General features: G+C 46.3%; 1 protein-coding gene across 1 annotated transcript in view; it reads right to left on the reverse strand.

The window, feature by feature from the left end:
- Positions 1-17,363, reverse strand: part of LOC134345882 (apolipoprotein L6-like) — a 64,313-nt gene that overhangs the window by 26,220 nt on the left and 20,730 nt on the right. Inside the window, exon 5 of the mRNA XM_063047202.1 lies at positions 2,040-2,123. Within this exon, the coding sequence (XP_062903272.1) occupies positions 2,040-2,123 (84 nt within the window). The remainder of the gene's footprint in view (positions 1-2,039; positions 2,124-17,363) is intronic.

The following is a 17,363-nucleotide window of genomic DNA, read 5'->3' on the forward strand; positions in this document are numbered from 1 at the left end:
GCAGGGATCTTCACAGCTGTAGTTGTGTTCTCCCTTTCAAAGTGTGCATAGAAGGCGTTAAGTTCATCTGGTAGTGAAGCATCACTGCCATTCATGCTATTGGGTTTTGCTTTGTAGGAAGTAATGTCTTGCAAACCCTTCCAGAGTTGCCGTGCATCCGATGTTGCCTCCAACCTCATCCAAAATTGTCGCTTCGCCTTTGAAATAACTCTGCACAAATCATACCTGGTTTTCTGGTACAGGCCTGGGTTGCCAGACTTGAATGCCACAGATCCAGCCTTCAGCAGACGACGTACCTCCTGGTTCATCCATGACTTTTGGTTTGGGAATGTACAGTAAGTCTTTGTGGGCACACACTCATCCACACAGGTTTTAATGAAGTTGGTAACAACTGCAGCATACTCATCTGGATTCAAAGATGAATCCCTGAATACAGTCCAGTCCACCGATTCAAAGCAGTCCTGTAGGTGATCCTGTGCTTCCCTTGTCCATACCTTCCTGGTCCTCACTACTGGTGCTACAGTCTTCAGTCTCTGGCTATACTCGGGGAGTAGAAGTACAGCCAGGTGATCAGACTTCCCGAAGTGAGGGCGTGGAATCGCACAGCAGGCATTCTTGATGGTGGTGTAGCAATGGTCCAGTGTGTTGTTTCCTCTGGTTTTGCAAGTGATCTGTTGATGGTATTTCCTTAGTGATTTTTTTCAGACTGGCCTGGTTAAAATCCCCCAAAACGATGGTGAAGGCGTTAGGGCGCGCTGTTTCGTGCATGTTGATCCCATTGCTCAGATCATCTAAAGCCTGATTGATATTGCCTGAGATTGAATGTAAACTGCTACCAAATGATCCTAGAGAACTCCCTTGGTAGGGAAAAAGGACGGCACTTTACTGCTAGATATTCCAGGTCTGGTGAGCAGAATTGTGACAGCACTGATATATTTGTGCACCAAGAAGAGCTGACCCTGAGGCATACTCCTCCACCTCTGCTTTTGAGAGACTCTGTAGATCTATCCTGACGGTGCATAGTAAACCCGTAGATCTGAATCACTGCATCCGGTACGGAAGGGGTTAACCAGGATTCCCTGACACAAAGGACACACGCGGTCCTCACGTCCCTCTGATTCAGCACCCTGGCTCTGAGATCATCGATTTTATTCACCAGAGACTGCACGTTCGCCAGCAAGATCGTCGGTATACGGAGTTTAAATCCCCGTTTCCTCAAACGCACTTGTAACCCGGCTCTGCACTTGCGCTTCCTCCGTGGTGTCCTACGTGGGCACTTCTGATCACAATCGGTGTTGTTTCCATCGGTTTTGAGCAGCGATAGTTCCTTTAAACACATCGAGACATCTTTGTCGACTGTACTGTCCTTGGAAGCAGTTGTGTTTTTTAGCTGTACCGTATCAGGCTGAAACGGGAATATTTAATCGTATCCATTGAGAATTCGCCGAGAAGCCCCGGAAGATTTACCAGGATGTTGCCTGCACCAGGGACCAGGGGGCCTGAGTTACAAGGGGAGGTTGTGTGGAAAGGATTTTATTTCTGGAACGTAGGTAATTGAGGGGAGACCTGAATGAAGTAAATGAATCAGAAGGGACATAGACAGGGAATGCACATACTTTCCTGTCGGAGGGAGTGTTTAAAACAAAAAGACACAGGTTTGAGATCAGAGGGGAGAGATTTAAAAGGGTCATCGGGTCAGCTTCTTCACACAGAGAGTGTCGAATATTTGGAATGAGCTGCCAGATACAGTAGTTGAGACGGGCACTTCAGCAACATTTAAAAGCCATCTAGATATGTACATGTATTGGAGAGGTTCAGAGGGCTATGGGCCAAGTACAGGCAGATGAGACCAGCACAGTCAGCATGGATCAGATGGGCCGAACGGCCTTTCTCCCTGCTGGATTTCGCCAGTGACTCTGGAAGATCAATGGACGGTAGAACATAGTGACAACAACTTCAGGGAGCTGGGACAGATGTGTCTCTGACACTTTTTACTACACCATCAGGAAGGAATTCTCCAAGATTTCTCGTCCACTTACCGCTGGTAGTTGGTGAGGTTCGCACGGTGGGAACGTGACGAGTCCCCAAAGATTGCCGAGGAGCAGGAACTGGTCTCGGATGATCTGTGGCAATGAAGATTCTCTGGTTCAGTGATGATTCTCTCTCTCACACACACACACACACACACACACACACACAGAAACACATAAGAACATAAGAAATAGGGGCAGGAGTCGGCCATCTGGCCCGTCAAGCCTGCTCCGCCATCCAATAAGATCCCGGCTGATCTGACCACGGACTCATCTCCACCCACCTGCCTTTTCCCCATAACCCGTTATTTCCCTACTATGCAAAAATCAATCCAACCTTGTCTTAAATATATTTACTGAGGTAGCCGCCACTGCTTCATTTGGCAGAGGGACTCGGACACAAACACAGATAGAGCGAGACAGACAGACAGACAGACAGACACACACACACACACACACACACACACACACACACACACACAGACAATACTCACGACAAACAAGAGAAAAACAGCAGATGCTGGAAATCTGACCAGCACACACAATGCTGGAGGAACTCAACAAGTCAGGCAGCATTTATGGAGAAAGGATTCGATTTTTTTGGGCCAAGACCCTTCAGCAGGACTGGAGAACAAAGATGAGGAGTCAGAGTTAAAAGCTGGGGGGAGTGGAGAGGGGAGACAGAAACACAAGGTGATGGTTGAAACCGGGAGGAGAAGGGACCCTCACACACACTCAGTTCTGTCCCTCCCAGCAGCAGATTCCACCAGCTCCCCCGTCAATCCCCTTCATGCTCTCGGTCTCCGGTGAGCTGCAGCCTCACCGATTCGCCCTTCCCTGATGGGACAACTCTCCCATTCCGAGCTTCGGTCGAGCGACCCATTCCCAGTGTGTGACAGAGACAGGCTCCTCCTTCCTGGGCCGAGAACTCCACACGTGTGGCCCCACCGGTGCTGGGGAGAGGAGGTCTGTACACGAAGAGCTCCCACCCAGCTAGGACTTGGGGGTAGGGGCTTGGGAAAGTGGAGGGTGGTTGGGTAGGGGGAGAACCAGTGGACAGGGAAAGGAGGTCTGGAGGAAGGGGGAGGGGAGGGTATGGAAAGAGTGCGGAAAAGATCAGAATCAGAATCAGGTTTATTATCACCGGAATGTGACATGAAATTTGTTAACTGAGCAGCAGCAGTTCATTGCAAAACATAATATAGAAGAGAAAAAAAACAAAGTAAATCAATTACAGTTTACGTATATTGAATAGATTTTTTAAAAAAACATGCAAAAACAGAAATACTGTATATTAAAAAAGTGAGGTCGTGTCCAAAGATTCAATGTCCATTTAGGAATCGGATGGCAGAGGGGAAGAAGCTGTTCCTGAATCGCTGAGTGTGTGTCTTCAGGGTTCTGTATCTCCTACCTGATGGTAACAGTGAGAAAAGGGCATGGCCTGGGTGCTGGAGGTCCTTAATAATGGACGCTGCCTTTGTGAGACACTGCTTCGTAAAGATGTCCTGGGTACTTTGTAGGCTAGTAGCCAAGATGGAGCTGTCCAGATTTACAACCCTCTGCAGCTTCTTTCGGTCCTGTGCAGTAGACCCCCCCCCCAACCATACCATACCGGGTGCAGCCTGTCAGATGCTCTCCACGATACATCATTAAAAGTTTTTGAATCTATTTGTTGACATGCAAAATCTCTTCAAACTCCTAATGAAGTATAGCCACTGTCTTGCCTTCTTTATAACTACAAACCCCATTTCCAGAAAAGTTCGGATATTTTCCAAAATGCAATAAAAACAAAAGTCTGTGATATGTTAATTCACATGAACCTTTATTTAACTGACAAAAGTACAAAGAAAAGATTTTCAATAGTTTTACTGACCAACTTAATTGTATTTTGTAAACATACACAAATTTAGAATGTGATGGCTGCAACACCCTCAACAAAAGTTGGGACAGAGTTAAAATAAGATTGAAAAGTGCACAGAATATTCAAGTAACACCGGTTTGGAAGAGTTCACATTAAGCAGGTTAATTGGTAGCAGGTGAGGTATCATGACTGGGTATAAAAGTAGCGTCCATCAAAGGCTCAGTCTTTGCAAGCAAGGATGGGTCGTGGCTCACCCCCTTGTGCCAAAATTTGCGAGAGAATTGTTAGTCAGTTCAAAAGGAACATTTCTTAACGCAAGATTGCAGAGAATTTAGGTCTTTCAACAACTACAATACATAATATTGTGAAAAGATTCAGAGAATTCAGAGACATCTCAGTGCGTAAAGGGCAAGGTCGGAAATCACTGTTGAATGCGCGTGATCTTCGAGCCCTCAGGTGGCACTGCCTAAGAAACCATCATGCTACTGTGACAATTATAGCCACCTGGGCTCGGGAGTACTTCGGAAAACCACTGTCACTCAACACAGTCCGTCGCTGCATCCAGAAATGCAACTTGAAACTGTATTACGCAAGGAGGAAGCCATACATCAACTCTATGCAGAAATGCCGGCGAGTTCTCTGGGCCCGAGCTCATCTCAGGTGGACCGAAAGACTGTGGAACCGTGTGCTGTGGTCAGATGAGCCCACATTTCAGCTAGTTTTCGGAAAAAAGGGGCGTCGAGTTCTCCGTGCCAAAGATGAAAACGACCATCCAGATTGTTACCAGCAAAAGGTGCAAAAGCCAGCATCTGTGATGGTATGGGGGTGCATCAGTGCCCACGGCATTGGTGAGTTGCATGTATGTGAAGGTACCATTGACTCTGAGGCGTATATTAGGATTTTAGAGAGACATATGTTGCCATTAAGGCAACGTCTCTTCCCGGGACGTCCATGCTTATCTCAGCAGGACAATGCCAGACCACATTCTGCACGGGCTACAACAGCATGGCTTTGTAGACACAGAGTTTGTGTGCTTGACTGGCCTGCTGCCAGTCCAGATCTATTTCCTATCTTTCATCATGAAGTGGAGAATCAGACATCGGAGACCACGGACTGTTGAGCAGCTGAAGTCTTATATCAAGAAAGAATGGACAAAATTTCCAATTGCAAATCTACTACAATTAGTATCCTCAGTTCCAAAATGATTAAAAAGTGTTATTAAAGGAAAAGATGATGTAACACAATGGTAAATATGCCTCTGTCCCAACTTTTGTTGAGGGTGTTGCAGCCATCAAATTCTAAATTTGTGTATGTTTACAAAATACAATTAAGTTGGTCGGTAAAACTATTGAAAATCTTTTCTTTGTACTTTTGTCAGTTAAATAAAGGTTCATGTGAATTAACATATCACAGATTTTTGTTTTTATTGCATTTTGGAAAATATCCCAACTTTTCTGGAAATGGGGTTTGTACATCGATATGTTGGGATCAGGTTAGATCCTCAGATCTTGAACCCAGAAACTTGAAACTGCTCACTCTCTCCACTTCTGATCCCTCTATGAGGATTGGGCTAAGCACACACACCTGAGGTGCACCAGTGCTGATCGTCAGCGAGGAGGATACGTTATCACCAATCCACACAGATTCTGGTCTTCCAGTTAGGAAGTCAAGGATCCAATTGCAGAAGGATGTGGAGAGGCCCAGGTTCTGTAACTTCTCAATCAGGATTGTGGGAATGATGGTATTAAATTATGAGCTATAGTCAACGAACAGCATCCTGATGTAGGTTTTTGTGTTATCCAGGTGGTCTAAAGCTGTGTGAAGAGCCAATGAGATTGCATCTACTGTTGGCCTATTGTGGCGATAGACAAATTGCAGTGGGTCCAGGTCCTTGCTGAGGCAAAAGTTCAGTCTAGTCATGACCAACCTCTCAGAGCATTTCATCACTGTCGATGTGAGTGCTAACGGGTGATAGTCATTAAGACAGCCCACATTATTCTTCTTAGGCACTGATATAATTGTTGCCTTTTTTAAGAAAGTGGGAACTTCTGCCTGTAGCAGTGAGAGGTTGAAAATGTCCTTGAATACTCCTGCCAGTTGGTTGGCACAGGTTTTCAGAACCTTACCAGGTACTCCATCAGGACCTACTGCCTTGCGAGGGATCACTCTCTTTAAAGACAGCCTAACATCAGCCTCTAAGCCAGAGATCACTGGGTCATTAGGTGCAGCAGAGTTTTTCACAGCCGTAATTGTGTTCTCCCTTTCAAAGTGTGCAGTGAAGGCGTTGAGTTCATCTGGTAGTGAAGCATCGCTGCCATTGATGTTATTGGGTTTTGCTTTGTAGGAAGTAATGTCTTGCAAACCCTTCCAGAGTTGCCTTGCATCCGATGTTGCCTCCCATCTCGTTTGAGGTTCTCTTCACCATTGATGTAGCCCTCCATAAATCGTACCTGGTTTTCTGGTACAGGCCTGGGTCACAACTTGAATGCCACAGATCTGGCCTTCAGCAGATGACACACCTCCTGGTTCATCCACGGCTTTTGGTTTGGGAATGTACAGTAAGTCTTTGTGGGTACACTCTCATCCACACAGGTTTGAATGAAGTCGATAACAACTGCAGCATACTCATCCAGATTCAAAGCTGAATCCTGAATACAGTCTAGTCCACTGGATCAAAGCAGTCCGGTAGGTGCTCCTGTGCTTCTCTTGTCAAATACCTTCTTGTTGCTCAAGTCAAGTCACTTTTTATTGTCATTTTGACCATAACTGCTGGTGCAGTGCACAGTAAAAATGATACAACATTTTTCAGGACCATGGTGCTACATGAAACAATACAAAAACTACACTGAACTACGTCAAACAACACAAAAACTACACTAGGCTACAGACCTATCCAGGACTGCATAAAGTGCACAAAACAGTGCAGGCATTACAATAAATAATAAACAAGACAATAGGCAGAGTAGAGGGCAGTAAGTTGGTTTCAGTCCAAGATCTGGGTATTGAGGAGTCTGATGGCTTGGGGGAAGAAACTGTTACATACTCTGGTCCTGAGAGCCCGAATGCTTCGGTGCCTTTTTCCAGATGGCAAGAGGAAGAAGAGTTGGAACATAGAACATAGAATAGTACAGCACAGTACAGGCCCTTCAGCCCACAATGTTGTGCCGACCCTCAAACCCTGCCTCCCATATAAGCCGCCACCTTAAAATCCTCCATACACCTGTCTAGTGGTCTCTTAAACTTCACTAGTGTTGAACTTCCCACCCCTTACCTTAAAGCCATGTCCTCCTGTATTGAGCAGTGGTGCCCTGGGGAAGAGGCGCTGGCTATCCACTCTATCTATTCCTCTTATTATCTTGTACACCTCTATCAGGTCTCCTCTCATCCTCCTTCTCTCCAAAGAGTAAAGCCCTAGCCCCCTTAATCTCTGATCATACTGCATACTTTCTAAACCAGGCAGCATCCTGGTAAATCTCCTCTGTACCCTTTCCAATGCTTCCACATCCTTCCACATCCTTCCTATAGTGAGGTGACCAGAACTGGACACAGTACTCCAAGTCTGGCCTAACCAGAGTTTTATAGAGCTGCATCATCACATCGCGCCTCTTAAACACTATTCCTCGACTTATGAAAGCCAACACCCCATAAGCTTTCTTAACTACCCTATCCACCTGTGAGGCAACTTTCAAGGTCTGTGGATATCTACCCCCAGATCCCTCTGCTCCTCCACACTACCAAGTATCCTGCCATTTACTTTGTACTCTGCCTTGGAGTTTGTCCATCCAAAGTGTACCACCTCATACTTCACCGGGTTGAACTCCATCTGCCACTTCTCAGCCCACTTCTGCATCCTATCAATGTCTCTCTGCGATCTTTGACAATCCTCTACACTATCTACAACACCACCAACATTTGTGTCATCTGCAAACTTGCCAACCCACCCTTCTACCCCCACATCCAGGTCGTTAATAAAAATCATGAAAAGTAGAGGTCCCAGAACAGATCCTTGTGGGATACCACTAGTCACAATCCTCCAATCTGAATGTACTCCCTCCACCACCACCCTCTGCCTTTTGCAGGCAAGCCAATTCTGAATCCACCTGGCCAAACTTCCCTGGATCCCATGCCTTCTAAATTTCTGAATAAGCCTACCGTGTGGAACCTTGTCAAATGCCTTACTAAAATCCATATAGATCACATCCACTGCGCTACCCTCATCTATATGCCTGGTCACCTCCTCAAAGAACTCTGTCAGGCTTGTTAGACATGATCTGCCTTTCACAAAGCCATGTTGACTGTCCCTGATCAGGCCATGATTTTCTAAATGCCTATAGATGCTATCTCTAAGACTCTTTTCCAACAGCTTTCCCACCACAGACATAAGGCTCACTGGTCTATAATTACTCGGACTATCCCTACTACCTTTTTGAACAAGGGGACAACATTTGCCTTCCTCCAATCCTCCGGTACCATTCCCGTAGACAACGAGGACATAAAGATCCTAGCCAGAGGCTCAGCAATCTCCTGTCTCGCCTCGTGGAGCAGCCTGGGGAATATTCCGTCAGGCCCCGCGGACTTATCTATCCTAATGTATTTTAACAACTGCAACACCTCCTCTCCCTTAATATTAACATGCTCCAGAATATCAACCTCACTCATATTGTCCTCACCATCATCAAGTTCCCTCTCATTGGCGAATACCGAAGAGAGGTATTCATTGAGGACCTTGCTCACTTCCACAGCATCCAGGCACATCTTCCCACCTTTATCTCTAATCGGTCCTATCTTCACTCCTGTCATCCCTTTTTTCTTCACATAATTGAAGAATGCCTTGGGGTTTTCCTTTACCCTACTCGCTAAGGCCTTCTCATGCCCCCTTCTTGCTCTTCTCAGCCCCTTCTTAAGCTCCTTTCTTGCTTCCCGATATTCCTCAATAGACCCATCTGATCCTTGCTTCCTAAACCTCATGTATGCTGCCTTCTTCCACCTGACTAGATTTTCCACCTCACTTGTCACCCATGGTTCCTTCACCCTACCATTCTTTATCTTCCTCACCGGGACAAATTTATCCCTTACATCCCGCAAGAGATCTCTAAACATCGACCACATGTCCATAGTACATTTCCCTGCAAAAACATCATCCCAATTCACACCCACAAGTTCTAGCCTTATAGCCTCATAATTTGCCTTTCCCCAATTAAAAATTTTCCTGTCCTCTTTGATTCTATCCTTTTCCATGATAATTATAAAGGCCAGAGAGTGGTGGTCACTGTCCCCCAGATGCTCACCCACTGAGAGATCTGTGACCTGACCCGGTTCATTACCTAGTACTAGATCTAGTATGGCATTCCCCCTGGTCAGCCTGTCCACATACTGTGACAGGAATCCATCCTGGACACACTTAACAAACTCTGCCCCATCTAAACCCTTGGAACTAATCAGTTGCCAATCAATATTAGGGAAGTTAAAGTCACCCATGATAACAACCCTGTTATTTTTGTACCTTTCCAAAATCTGCCTCCCAATCTGCTCCTCGGTGTCTCTGCACTACCAGGGGGCCTAAAGAATACCCCCAATACAGTAACCGCTCACTTCTTGTTCCTGACTTCCACCCATATTGACTCAAAAGAGGATCCTGCTACATTACCCACCCTTTCTGTAGCTGTAATAGTATCCCTGACCAGTAATGCCACCCCTCCTCCCCTTTTTCCGCCCTCTCTATCCCTTTTAAAGCACTGAAATCCAGGAATATTGAGAATCCATTCCTGCCCTGGTGCCAGCCAAGTCTCTGTAATGGCCACTACATCATAATTCCATGTATGTATCCAAGCTCTCAGTTCATCACCTTTGCTCCTGATGCTTCTTGCATTGAGGTACACACATTTCAGCCCTTCTATCTTACTGTCTTTACACCGTTTATTCTGCTTCTCTTTTCTCAAAGCCTCTCTGTATGTTAGATCTGGCTTTACTCCATACACTTCTTTCACTGCTCTATTGCTCCAGGTCCCATCCCCCTCGCAAATTAGTTTAAACCCTCTCGAACCATGCTAGCAAACCTTCCTGCAAGGATATTGCTCCCCCTCGAGTTCAGGTGCAACCCATCCAATCTGTACAGGTCCCACCTTCTCCAGAAGAGATCCCAATGATCTAAAAATCTAAAACCCTGCTCCCTGCACCAACTCCTCAGCCACGCATTCAACTGCCATCTCCTCCAATTCTTACCATCACTGTCACATAGCACTGGCAGCAATCCTGAGAACACCACCCTTGAGGTTCTGTTCTTCAGCCTTCTGCCTAGTTCCCAAAACTCACACTTCAGGACCTCATCCCTCTTCCTGCCTATGTCGTTGGTCCCAACATGTATCATGACTTCTGGTTGCTTTCCCTCTCGTACCAGGATGTCGTGCACCCAGTCAGAGACATCCCGGACCCTGGCACCCAGGAGGCAACAAACCATGGGGGTGTCCTTCTCACGTCCACAAAATCTCCTGTCTGCTCCCCTGACTATAGAGTCTCCAATGACAACAGCTCTCCTCTTCTCCGTCCCATCCTTCTGCACCACAGGGTCAGACTCAGTGCCGGAGGCCCTGCCACCATGGCTCACACCTGGTCGGTCACCCCCGCTAACAGTATCCAGGACGGTGAACTTATTATTCAGGGGAATGGCTACAGGGGTGCTCTGCACTACCTGTCTGCTCACCTTCGCTTTCCCCCATCTGACTGTCACCCAACGACCTGCTTCCGACAGCCTATGTGTGACTACCTTCCTGTAGCTCTCATCTATGACTGCCTCATTCTCCCTTATGAGTCGACGGTCATCCAGCTGCTGCTCCAGATTCCTTACACGGTCTTCCAGATCGCCCAGCCGTATGCACTTCTGGCAGGTGTGACTCTGCGGGAGAGGGGCGTTCCCCCAACACTGCCACATCTCACATAAGAGGCACATCACCGTCTCAGGAGACATTGTAAAAATTAACAGCGAGCTAGCTCGTCCTCCGCCTCTTCTCGTCGAAGCCTCTGGAGTCAAAGCCTCAAAGCTCCACTACTTCACTGGCCCACTCACGCACTTGTATGAGGGGTGTGTGGGGTCCTTCATAATGCTGTTTGCTTTGCGGATGCAGCGTGTGGTGTAAATGTCTGTAATGGCGGGAAGACAGACCCCGATGATCTTCTCAGCTGACCTTACTTTCCGCTGCCAGGTCTTGCGATCCGAGATGGTGCAATTTCCGAACCAGGCCGTGATGCAGCTGCTCAGGATGCTCTCAATACAACCTCTGTAGAATGTGGTGAGGATTGGGGGTGGGAGATGGACTTTTCTCAGCCTTCACAGAAAGTAGAGACGCTGCTAGGCGTTCTTTGCTACGGAGCTGGTGTTGAGGGACCAGGTGAGATTCTCCACCAGACGAACACCAAGAAATTTGGTGCTCATAACGATCTCTGCGGAGGAGTCGTCGATGTTCAGTGGAGAGTGGTCGCTTCGTGTCCTCCTGAAGTACTGGTGCTACAGTCTTCAGTCTCTGCCTATTCTCAGGGTTCGCTCCCGAATACGCTTTCCATCCGTGCCGGGTTGAGTGTTGAGCTCGCAACTCAACCTCGTAAAATAAAGCAAAATACTGCGAAATGTCTGTGTGAGGAGAGGCGCCCCACACAGTCTCTCGTACCACACCTTGTAAGGCATGAAAATAGCCAACGCTGTCCTCTCAGGCCTGAGTTGACATCATCATCATCATATACTCAGGGAGCAGAAGTACAGCCAGGTGATGATCAGACTTCCCGAAGTGAGGGCGTGGAACAGCACGGTAGGCATTCTTGATGGTGGTGTAGCAATGGTCCAGTGCGGCGTTTCCTCTGGAATTGAAAGTGATTTGCTTAGTGATTTTTTTCAGGCTGGCCTGGTTAAAATCCCCCATAACGATGGTGAAGGCGTTAGGGCGCGCTGTTTCATGCATGTTGATCCCATTGCTCAGATCATCTAAAGCCTGATTGACATTGACCTGAGGTGGAATGTAAACTGCTACCAAAATGATCCTAGAGATCTCCTGTGGTAGGTAAAAAGGACGGCACTTTACTGCTAGATATTCCAGGTCTGGTGAGCAGAATTGTGACAGCACTGATATATTTGTGCACCAAGAAGACCTGATCATGAAGCATACTCCTCTACTTCTACTTTTGAGAGACTCTGTAGATCTATCCTGACGGTGCATAGTAAACCCGTAGATCTGAATCACTGCATCCGGTACGGAAGGGGTTAACCAGGATTCCCTGACACAAAGGACACACGCGGTCCTCACGTCCCTCTGATTCAGCACCCTGGCTCTGAGATCATCGATTTTATTCACCAGAGACTGCACGTTTGCCAGCAAGATCGTTGGTATACGGAGTTTAAATCCCCGTTTCCTCAAACGCACTTGTAACCCGGCTCTGCACTTGCGCTTCCTCCGTGGTGTCCTACATGGGCGCTTCTGATCACAATCGGTGTTGTTTCCATCAGTTTTGAGCAGCGATAGTTCCTTTAAACACATCGAGACATCTTTGTTGACTGTACTGTCCTTGGAAGCAGTTGTGTTTTTTAGCTGTACCGTATCAGGCTGAAACGGGAATATTTAATCGTATCCATCGAGTGTTCGCCATGACGCCCCGGAAGATTTACCAGGATGTTGCCTGCACCAGGGACCAGGGGGCCTGAGTTACAAGGAGAGGTTGTGTGGAAAGGATTTTATTTCTGGAACGTAGGGAATTGAGGGGTGACCTGAATGAAGTAAATGAATCAGAACGGACACAGACAGGGTGAAAGCACATATATTCCTGTGGGAGGAAGTGTTTAAAACAAAAAGGGCACAGGTTTGAGATCAGAGGGGAGAGATTTAAAAGGGTCAGTGGGTCAGCTTCTTCACACAGAGAGTGTTGAATATTTGGAATGAGCTGCCAGATACAGTAGTTGAGCCGGGCACTTCAGCAACATTTAAAAGCCATCTAGATATGTACATGGATTGGAGAGGTTCAGAGGGCTATGGGCCAAGTACAGGCAGATGAGACCAGCACAGTCAGCATGGATCAGATGGGCCGAATGGCCTTTCTCCCTGCTGGATTTCGCCAGTGACTCTGGAAGGTCAATGGACTGCGGAACATAGTGACAACAACTTCAGGGAGCTGGGACAGATATGTTACGTACCCTGTAACGGGTTATAGAAGCAGCAGAAATGGAAAACACCTTTAGTCTGGTATTGCTTTTAACTAATGCTATTTTTATTACTAACTACATAATACAGTGGGCACGTGGCCAAGTGGTTAAGGCATTGGACTAGCGACCTGATGGTCGTGAGTTCGAGCCCCAGCCAAGGCAACGTGTTGTGTCCTTGAGCAAGGCACTTAATCACACATTGCTCTGTGACGACTCTGGTGCCAAGCTGTATGGGTCCTAGTGCCCTTCTCTTGGGCAACATCGGTCGCATGGAGAGGGGAGACTTGCAGCATGGGCAACTGCTGATCTTCCATACAACCTTGGCCAGGCCTGCGCCCTGCAGATCCATGGTCTCGCAAGACTAACGGATGCCTTTAATTAATTTAACATATATATAACCAGCTAAATCAAACAGGTTAGCAGTGTTATGTGTATATATGTATGCAAATCTAACTCCCAAACTATTGAGCTTGGGAGAAACAAGGCTTAGAGTCTTGAGATGGTAAAGTATGAAAGTTCAGTTCATCCATGGAATAGGTGATAAGATATTTGTAATCCAGGGTAAATGTCGAGAGAAGGCAATTACATCGATATTCCACAGATTCCACAACAGCAATACAAAATAACAATAGTAGTAGGATTTATCTCCGAAGTTGTTCCACTCCACACATGAAATATCACCGACAGTGATCTTCAACGAATAGCCTTTCAACACAAGTGGTACCACACCCGAATTCAGCTCCAGGTCATCCCAAAGTGGTGGCCACAGGATACTCCAACAGAATTCACGTATGGATTATCACCAACAGTAGCTTATCACTGAGGTACCACCCTCAAGTTGTAAAACTACCAACCCAGGCATGGATTATCACACACAGGTAGTTTCAACACAAGGTTACCCCAAACACACAACGTGATAGCCATTTATCCAGTTCCACGACATACGAAATAACTCCAACAGTGATTTGCCACAGGGGTGCCTTTTTTCAGTGAACTACCACACCCAAACAAGGGTAACACACAAGTGGTATTCACAAAGGTACTCCCCTCACCAGAGAACCCACTGCTGTTGATTAACTACGTGACAGTCACACTTTCATATTCGAATAGAACTCAAACTCACCCTTACGGGCTACAGAGCAGAGAGTCCAAACAGTGACCTCTTTGTCACTAGGTTTCTTCTGTTTCAAACTTTCCTCTCCCCTCTGCAAACTTCTAGTTGCAGAAAACTTGTGAGAGTCATTTATCAATACTCAGGATCGATCTCACCTTACCCGTTTTGGGCTACTGAAAGTTTAAACCAGGACCTCACTCACTGGTGTCTTTTATTGATCGAATCCATCTTGACTTATACTAATTTACACCCTACATCCAGACTACTGTTTGGGGGCCTGTAGATAACTCCCATTAGGGTCTTTCTACCCTTACAATTTCTCAGTTCTATCCAGTTCCAGCTCAAGAAGGGATCGTACAGTATGGCCAAGTGAAATAGGAACTGATGTGGGAGGTGAGGGGAGTAATGAATTAAAAGTATTGTATGTGAATGCACGGAGTATAAGAAATAAAGTGCATCAGCTTGAGGCTCAGTTGGAAATTGGTAAGTATGATGTTGTGGGAATAACAGAGACATGGCTTCAAGTGGACAGGGCCTAGGAAATGAATATTCAAGGGTATACGTCCCATCGAAAGGACAGACTGATGGGCAGAGGGGGTGGGGTGGCTCTGTTGGTGAGGAATGATATTCAGTCCCTTGCGAGGGGGGACATAGAATCAGGAGACGTAGAGTCAGTATGGATAGAACTGAGAAATTCTCAGGGTAGAAAGACCCTAATGGGAGTTATCTACAGGCCCCCAAACAGTAGTCTGGATGTGGGGTGTAAGTTGAATCAAGAGTTAAAATTGGCATGTCGCAAAGGTAATGCTACAGGTGTTATGGGGAACTTCAACATGCAGGTAAACTGGAGGAATCAGGTTGGTACTGGACCCCAAGAAAGGGAGTTTGTGGAGACCCTCCGAGATGGATTCTTAGAACAGCTTGTACTGGAGCCTACCAGAGAGAACGCAATTCTAGATTTAGTGTTGTGCAATGAACCAGATTTGATCAGGGACCTCGAGGTAAAGGAGCCATTAGGAGGTAGTGACCATAATATGATAAGTTTTAATCTACAATTTGAGAGGGAGAAGGGAAACTCGCAAGTGTCAGTATTACAGTTGAACAAAGGGAACTATGGTGCTATGAGGGAGGAGCTGGCCAAAGTTGAATGGAACAATACCCTAGCAGGGATGACAGTGGAACAGCAATGGCAAGTGTTTCCGGGAATAATGCGGAAGGTGCAGGATCAGTTCATTCCAAAGAAGAAGAAAGATCCCCAGGGGAGTAAGGGGAGGCCGTGGCTGACAAGGGAAGTAATCGACAGTATAAAAATAAAAGAGAAGAATTATAACATAGCAAAGACGAGTGGGAAGCTGGAGGATTGGGAAACTTTTAAAGAGCAACAGAAGGTAACTAAAAAGGCAATACATGGAGAAAAAATAAGGTATGAAGGTAAACTAGCCAAGAATATAAAGGAGGATAGTAAAAGGTTCCTTAGGTATGTGAAAAGGAAAAAAATAGTTAAGACCAAAATAGGGCCCTTGAAGACAGAAGCAGGTGAATTTATTATGGGGAACAAGGGAATGGCAGACGACTTGAACAGGTACTTTGTATCTGTCTTCACTAGGGAAGACACAAACAATCTCCCAGATGTAATAGTGGCCAAAGGACCTAGAGTAATGGATGAATTGAAGGAAATTTATATTAGACAGGAATTGGTGTTGGATAGGCTGTTGGGTCTGAAGGCTGATAAGTCCCCAGGACCTAATGGTCTGCATCCCAGGGTACTTAAGGAGGTGGCTTTAGAAATCGTGGACGCATTGGTAATCATTTTCCAATGTTCTATAGATTCAGGATCAGTTCCTGTGGATTGGATGGTGGCTAATGTTGTCCCTCTCTTCAAGAAGGGAGGAAGAGAGAACACAGGGAATTATAGACCGGTTAGCCTGACATCGGTGGTGGGAAAGATGCTGGAGTCAATTATAAAAGATGAAATTATGACACATTTGGATGCAGTAACAGGATCGGTCCAAGTCAGCATGGATTTACGAAGGGGAAATAGTGCTTGACTAATCTTCTGGAATTTTTTGAGGATGTAACTATGAAAATGGACAAGGGAGAGCCAGTGGATGTAGTGTACCTGGACTTTCAGAAAGCCTTTGATAAAGTCCCACATAGGAGATTAGTGGGCAAGATTAGGGCACATGGTATTGGGGGCAGAGCACTGACATGGATTGAAAATTGGCTGGCTGACAGAAAACAAAGAGTAGCGATTAACGGGTCCCTTTCGGAATGGCAGGTGGTGACCAGTGGGGTACCACAGGGTTCAGTGCTGGGACCGCAGCTATTTACAATATACATTAATGATTTAGATGAAGGGATTAAAAGTAACATTAGCAAATTTGCCGATGACACAAAGCTGGGTGGCAGTGTGAAATGTGAGGAGGATGTTATAAGAATGCAGGGTGACTTGGACAGGCTGGGTGAGTGGGCAGATGCATGGCAGATGCAGTTTAATGTGGATAAATGTGAGGTTATCCACTTTGGTGGTAAGAACGGAAAGGCAGATTATTATCTAAATGGAGTCAAGTTAGGAAAAGGGGAAGCACAACCAGATCTAGGTGTTCTTGTACATCAGTCACTGAAAGCAAGCATGCAAGTACAGCAGGCAGTGAAGAAAGCTAATGGCATGTTGGCCTTCATAACAAGGGGAATTGAGTATAAGAGCAAAGAGGTCCTTCTGCAGCTGTACAGGGCCCTGGTGAGACCACACCTGGAGTACTGTGTGCAGTTTTGGTCTCCAAATTTGAGGAAGGACATTCTTGCTATTGAGGGAGTGCAGCATAGGTTCACAAGGTTAATTCCCGGGATGGCGGGACTGTCATATGTTGAAAGATTGGAGCGACTAGGCTTGTATACTCTGGAATTTAGAAGGCTGAGTTAATCTTATTTAAACATATAAGATTATTAAGGGATTGGACACGCTGGAGGCAGGAAGCATGTTCCCGCTGATGGGTGAGTCCAGAACCGGAGGCCACAGGGGTAGGCCATTTAGAACGGATTTGAGGAAAAACTTTTTCACCCAGAGAGTGGTGGATATATGGAATGCTCTGCCCCAGAAGGCAGTGGAGGCCAAGTCTCTGGATGTTTTCAAAAAAGAGATGGATAGAGCTCTTAAAGATAGTTGAATCAAAGGTT

This window comes from Mobula hypostoma, chromosome 4 (genome assembly GCF_963921235.1).
Source record: "Mobula hypostoma chromosome 4, sMobHyp1.1, whole genome shotgun sequence".
NCBI lineage: Eukaryota > Metazoa > Chordata > Chondrichthyes > Myliobatiformes > Myliobatidae > Mobula > Mobula hypostoma.